Raw genomic sequence first — 7,076 nt, forward strand, 5'->3', positions numbered from 1 at the left:
AGTTTAAACATGTTTCCATTGGTGGATTTTTTTAAAGATGTTTTGAAAGCATACAAATTGCTACAGGGCCAGCAAGATGCTTAGCAGGTCAAGTGTTTGTCATGCAAGCCTGATGATGTGAAGTTATCCCCTGGAGCCCACATAAAGGGAGACGCAGAGAACTCACACCACAAATCAGTCCTCTGACCTCGTGGCCTGCACACCATCTCTATCACTCACATGCATACAAATAACAGTCACAATAATGATAATAAAATTTAAATCACTATAGTAATTAAATGTATGCATATAATCATACATTCATTTAAACTAAGTTCTTAAAAGTAGGGTCACTAGATTATATCTACTAATAATTTTAATGGTGACCCTTTAATATCTCCTGTTAATAATTCAGTTACTATAGTCTAGATATAATAAGGTATATACAATTTCTGAAATCTCTCTACTCTATTCACAACTACAGGTAACTTTCTATGTACTACACAATTTCTGAAGTTAGCTAAATATGTGTCTTATATGTGTCTTTTAATATTTGGGGCTTCCTTAAATTTCATCAAATTACATCAATCCTCAATGCTTATATTCAAAGAATTTATGTATATTCCACATAGTATAAACCCAGAGGGAAACCAAAGGTTTGACAGAAGAATTAAATACAATATACTCTTTTTACATGAGTGCCTCTCAATTCTAAATAGGCCAACATTAATTACATCTTTTATGAGCATAAGAATTGGTCAAATGATTTCAAAACCAAGAAACTCTGTGCTTGAGGCATGTGTTTCCATCAGACCTCACTAACTCCAAAGACCAAAATCATGTTTGTTGAACCACACAAGGAAGACTGGATTTTTCTCTCAGTGTGGTGAGACCACTGTCAAGTGATGCTTGTGCCATTAAAGGAGTTCATTTTAGATCAAAGGTAAATGAAAACAGAAAATCCAAAAAGAATCTCAATGCTAAGCCCCCCGAACACTGTTATGTAGGCTAGCACAACTAAAAACCTCTCAAAGTTAATTTAAGGAAATACGTTTCTCAAAGGCTTGGCAACATTCAGTAGCTTCTACCAAAGTAAAGTCTTGTAAAACCAGTATAAAGTGATCAGCAGAGGAGTCCATGAGAAGAAAAATCTGGCCATTTTCATATTTAGTATATATTCTGCTTGATCATATTGTCAACATGTAAGAAATTCCTGTGTATAGGGCATGGGATGGAGAGATAGAATTTATGAAGTCAACAGGAGATGGCTCAGTGGTCTTTGTGATACCCTATGCTATGCCCTGCATGGCTGGCAATGGCACCGGATTTAAAAGCTTGGTCTTGCAAGTTGTGGGTTTCACTTTCGACTCAAAATTAACTTCTTGCCTGAAACTCTGGAGTCTTCCAACTAGAAACAGGCCTTTTGAGCGAAAACCTGAAAATAATCCAAATGCTAAACCCCAAGGAGTTAATCTCTTACTTGAGTAATTAATGAGGACTTTCAATTAGCTTGCTCGCATCACTTCGGTGAATAACCTAGCTGTTATTTCCGCAGGAAATATATGTCCACAGACCGTAAACTCAATCTAGTTAATAGCTAACTTGGGGAAAAGGTGGGAGTTGGAGACAGATGAAGGACCACTGTAGGGTGAAGGTAAATGGGTTACCTCTGGACAGCCAGCTGCTACTGAGAACTCTACTGAGACGGAGGGGGGTGGGGGATGTGAGAAGCAAGACAGAAGCAGCCAGACAGAAAAAAATCCCCTATCTGAACTCACTGCAGGAATAATTCAAAAAATGGCAAGGACTCTGGCTGGAGAAGGGAACGTGAAGAGAGGAAAAGGAATGAAAAGATATGCCATAGGTCAAAGGAGCTACTAGAACTCTCCCTCCTCCATGCTTCTCAAGAAGGAGCCAGTAAGATAGGGTTGGAGTGTCTCGGGATAAAGTCCAAGAGATTCCATCTAAGACAGAAACCCTACTCTCCCACTTCACTCTCCTCCCACTTTCCAACTCCTTCTATAAAGTTAGATGCATAGGAGGGCTCCATAATGAAGGAATTCTGTGATGTTTTTTTCGTTTTTGATTTTTGAGACAGGGTTTCTCTGTGTAAGAGGCCTGGCTGTTTTGGAACTTGCCTTGCAGATCATGCTGGCCTTGAACTCACAGAAATCCGCCTGCTTCTGCCCTCGAGTGCTAGGCTTAAAGGTGTGCACCCCCATGCCCAGCAAATCCTGTGATTTTAATAACAGGCTCCTAAAAGTACTACTTAAGATCTCAGTGGAAGGCTGGGCCGAAGTGAAAACAGTGATCATGAACAGCTGCAGGGAGAAGCCACGTGGAAAATGGAGTCATCTGCTGAATTTGTCCTTCACTGGGTTGACAGTCAATCGCCAACAGAAACCGAACGGCTTCTTATGTGCTTACAAACAACTGACCTTAATCCAGACAGGATGTGGATTTTACGACATAGGAGACTGCAAAATATCATAAGACAATCCTTAAACTAAGGGATAAAAATCTTGCAAAAAAACAAATATACTCAATGCAGAGATTCTGGATGAGGAGTACACAGAACCCTAGAATCTGATGTCATTTTGTAACTCTTGGTTGCTTTTCCTGTTGCTGTGATCAGACACCATGAGAAAAGCAACTTAAGGGAGAAAGGTTCATTTAGGCCCAGAGTTCACCATGCAGGCAGGCCAAAGCGGCAGGAATTTGAAGCAGTTGGTCGTATTGCATCCACAGCCCACAAGCAGAGAGCAATGAATGAATATATGCCTGTGCTTAGCTTGCTTTATTCATCTTATATGGTCCGGGATTCCCTGCCAAGGGAGTGGTCCCAAGCACAGTTAAGATAGATCTCCCCACATGAATAAACATAATCAAGATACCATCCACAGGCATGTCCCAAGGCCCATCTCCAGGTGAATTTAGACTGTCAAGTTGACATCACCACGACCCATAGCAGAACCTTCAGAGTTAAAGCAACAATTCCACACTCTGCTTCCTCCTCTAACTCCACTCAGCTCACTTGCCAAGTGCGTCCAAGTTGCCAGCATCCATGCTGAGAAAGTATTTTCATTATTAGAGTTTCAAAGCACATGATATGAATTTTAGAATTTTATGACTTTCCTTTTGAGACAGAAAGTAGCCAGTTTTACCAAACTAAGATCGACATATTGAATAAACAAGATGGAAAAGGTATCTAACACATTTTAAAGAAACACCTCCCTGCCTCAGGAACATAGAGGAATTTATTAACTGTCACAGATTCAAGAGAAGCTGAAAGCTTTTTGGCGACTCTTCTTTCCTGAATCAATATTTTTATCTCAAAATTCCACATGAGTTTTCTATAAATAAAATTCCAGTACTCCCGAAGAGATGATATCTTGTATTACAGGTTATTTTCTGACCTAAGACGCTGACCATATGCTGCTGAAGCTCTCATCACCTGCACAGTGGCACACAAAACCCTGAGTGCTTGAGCACACTGGCTTGGAAAAGGTCAAGAACAAAGGACTGGGACTCACGGTTGAACACTCAAAATTATTTTCCATGTAAAAATTTAATCACAGCAAGCAGACTAGTCAGAGGAGCTCATTAGCACCTTATGCATGCCTACTCCAGTCACAGTAGTAACCTATAAATACGACATTCTTGATACTCAACAGCTGCTTTGTGCTTCTTTGGGTGACTAGATAGCAAAGAAAAAAGAAAACCTGAGCCAAGTTCCTTTTTCCAAAAAAGAAAACTGTGTCTTGTTTTCAGAGGTAGAATTTCACTGTCAAGTCCAGCTGGCCTAAAACTCTCTCTGTAGTCCAGGCTGGCCTTAAATTCTCTCTGTAGCCAAGGCCAGCCTTAAACTTGTGATTCCCTACCCCAGCCTTCCAACTGCTAGAACTATAGGCATGGGCCAGCACACCATGCACCCAAATATCTTCATCTTAGATTGGGTGCTTCCTTTCTGGTAACAAAAGTATTTTTTTGTCATAAATCATGACACAAAACTATAGAAAACAAAACCTAACCTCCAGACGTATGAGTAAAAACAGCATGCCTCTGCCCTTCTTCTTAGAGATTCCCTACAATGACATCAATAGCATCACCAGTAGAATTTAGGTCAATGGGCCAATTACTCAATGCTGACATCAAAGGCAGAGACAAACTGCTGCTTCTCTGCCTGCTCCTTTCTGAGTCTGGCTGTTAAGCAATCTTGGAGGCAACTTTATGCACCACAAATAAATAGATAAACAAACACACAAACAATACTCAAAAGCTCATATAAACTATTGCTTCTAAAAAAAAAAAGCTGAACTCTTAGTTCTCTGGGTCAAGGGTATCTTTGCCATTCCCACGCCCCATTGCACAAATCCCAGTTTCCTTGTTACCAAGCGAATGGACATCCCTAGCAATATCAGTCCATTGTTAACCAGCTAGTCTAGCAACAGCAGAGGCGGAACAATTGCAGTTGAATTTCCCAGATGCAGATCAAAAACAGCGTAAACAGAGACTAACCTGGTGGTGGCTGGTACTGAGGCGGGGCTGTGATCTTCTCTGGCCTCAAGCTTCTTTCTGGTGCTTCCTCAGATACCAGCCAAGTTTGGCTTGCTCTGAGGGAAGTCGGGGTGCCTCCTTTGTTCTCCGTGACCTTTGTAGGAGATGATGGCTCCAAGGTGACAGCGGAGGGAAACCCAGAGGAGACAAGGTTCTTCCTACCAGGGCACTCATTAAACACAGCTTCTCCCTCGCTAGGCAGTGGAGGAAGCAAGAGGATCCTGTGGTGCTGCTGCGGGCTGGGGCACCTTGGAGACACAGGCGAGGGAACAGGTGACAGCCGTTTGTGTGCGCTGGACTGAGGCGATGAATTATTAAATACCATGCCGAGAGCTGTTGGGGCTTGGGGGCTTGGCTTCCTCTCATCGCATTTGGGTTGTGGAGAATCAGGACCTACAGCGTGGGGCAGATCCAGAAGCAAGAATTTATGGGTGCTCTGGGGTAGCCCGGTCTTCCTTTGGCTTCTAGTTTCTGGGAAAGTGTGGGTGGCCCTTGTGTTGAGAGAGAAGCCTAGTGTTTTCCCCTCGGTGGCTTCATCTAACTTCTCACTCTCTATCACCTTCCGGAGAACCTTGTTCACAGCCCCCTCGGTGCTGGATGCTTCCCTGGGAATGGAGGCTCTTTCTGCTGCCAAAGGTTGCAGTGACTTGACCCTTTGCTGCTCCTCCCCTAGTCTCCTGGAACTTTGAGTCTCATCCTTAGCTCCTGAGAGGATGAGGAAGTCAGCTTTAGGGATAAACTCAGTTTGGGTCTCTGAGCAAAAAGCAACCCTTCCCTCACCATCAGGATGAGCCCTAACTACTCTTTGGACTTGAGCAGACGGTTCCTGGACCTTGGCCACCACTTTGGAAACAGGCTTCTTCCTGCAAGTCCTTTCCAATGACTTTGGCTTCGGAGTCCCACCCCTCTCTGCCCCTGGATGTTTCTCATGGCTTTCAGGCAAACATGGAGGCTCCTGCTCTCGAGGACTCTTGAGCTGCCTTCCTATGCCTGCATCTCCTACCTCGGCGAGGCTGCTGTCAGGGGACAGAGGTCCTTCAAGATCGGTGTCCTCTGAGGTCTTCCCAGAGCTCCCGAAGCCCAGGTCTGCATCTGGTGTCCTGAGGATGCTGGCAGGGCAGCTCTCTCTCCTCCTCCGTGGGGAAGAGGTAAGTGTTTCCCGAGGAACTAAGTTTCCTCTTTCTTCTAGGAGTCGAAGATTAGGCCTAACACGGGGAGGAGGAAGGGAGCTACTGGAACAGACCTGGTCCTTCCCCATCAGAGGAGCTGATTCCTGGCGGCCACGCCCTTTCCTCCTGGTTCTCTTCTGCCGGAGCTCCTCAGGGCTCTCTCTCCTCTTGCCAGACCTCCGGGGCTTTTTGCTCCCTTGGGTGCTCCTCCTAATGAGCGAGTTCACAGGGAGCTCCCTGCTCCGGTTGCCAGCACTCAGGAAGCAGTCTTCCTCGGGAGCCAGGCTCACAGACAGCTCCTGCAAATTCCCTTCCTGGTTCCCCAGTGAAATGCCCAGGATGTGCTCTGACCTCAGCAGACTGTCCAGCAGCCTCTCCCTCTCTGCTGTGAGCTTGTATAGCTCTGTCAGAATGTCTTTCGTGGGAGTCTGTTTGAAAAATATGTCGCCGGGATGTTCGTTCGGCTGCTGGCTGAGGCTGGTGATGTCTGGCCCCTCCCTGACTTGGTAGCAGTTATGAAAAGCGTTATTGGATCTGTCTAGAGTTACAGTGCCCTTGTACGAAAATCCTCTGACTTCCCCCTTCGGAAGATAGAAGCTGATATAGCAGAGTTCAGTGACCGGGTTATGCAACTGGAGGGTGCAGTGAGTGCCTTCCATTATGCCTACCTAATTATTCATGCTGTGGAGATGCTGGTCTGTGGTCAGCTCCAGTGGGGAGGCATGTGATGGGGGCTAGGCAGAACAGGCAGCTGATAGTCCTCTCCCGCAACCGGGCTGCCTGTTAGAGAAACACAGGAAAAAAGCAGCTTGTCTAACAGAGTATACACATCACGGGGCAACACCAATCACAGCATAACCACACTGCTCCTTCCGTTCTAGCCAGGAGCTTGATGGCAGCTTAAGCTCCTACCCACCTCGACGAGGAGGCTTTCCTGTAGCTAAGTGGTGGGAAAGGGGTCTCACTTTACCCCAGGACAAAAGTCCCCCTTCCTCACTTGGGAGACCCCTTTGCAGCCTTCAGTCAGTCTGTCCACTTTCCTTGGAGCACAGTGTCTATCCTGTAGAACAGCTACTGAACTTTCCAGGAATTCTGGGAGAACAGGACTTTGAGAACCTTAGAAATGATAGCTGTTTTAGTGACTCGTGCTTGGAACATTATTTTCAGAGATGAGAAGCTTTTGTTATCACAGAAAACATTCTAAGATTCTCTTACACTGAAGCACAGTGTGAGGTGGCAGTACCAGACCAGATTCTGAAGACAGATGACCTTTCAGGCCTGCGTGACCTCGCAAAGCTCTGCACAAAATGTATGATGTTTTAGATTTAAAAGTTTAAAAATTTAGTAACTCTGGAGCCTTAATCAAGTTTT

At 44.9% G+C, this 7,076-nt stretch overlaps 1 protein-coding gene across 1 annotated transcript in view; it reads right to left on the bottom strand.

Moving 5' to 3' along the window:
* The window catches only part of Fmn1 (formin 1), a 345,263-nt gene extending 338,787 nt beyond the window's left edge, over positions 1 to 6,476 (bottom strand). Inside the window, exon 1 of the mRNA XM_050134444.1 lies at positions 4,498 to 6,476. Within this exon, the coding sequence (XP_049990401.1) occupies positions 4,498 to 6,364 (1,867 nt within the window). The 5' untranslated portion in view covers positions 6,365 to 6,476. The remainder of the gene's footprint in view (positions 1 to 4,497) is intronic.
* Positions 6,477 to 7,076: the final 600 nt, after the last annotated feature.

The sequence above is a fragment of the Alexandromys fortis genome, unplaced genomic scaffold (genome assembly GCF_014885135.2).
Source record: "Alexandromys fortis isolate MF-2015 unplaced genomic scaffold, M_Fortis_MF-2015_v1.1 scaffold_6, whole genome shotgun sequence".
NCBI lineage: Eukaryota > Metazoa > Chordata > Mammalia > Rodentia > Cricetidae > Alexandromys > Alexandromys fortis.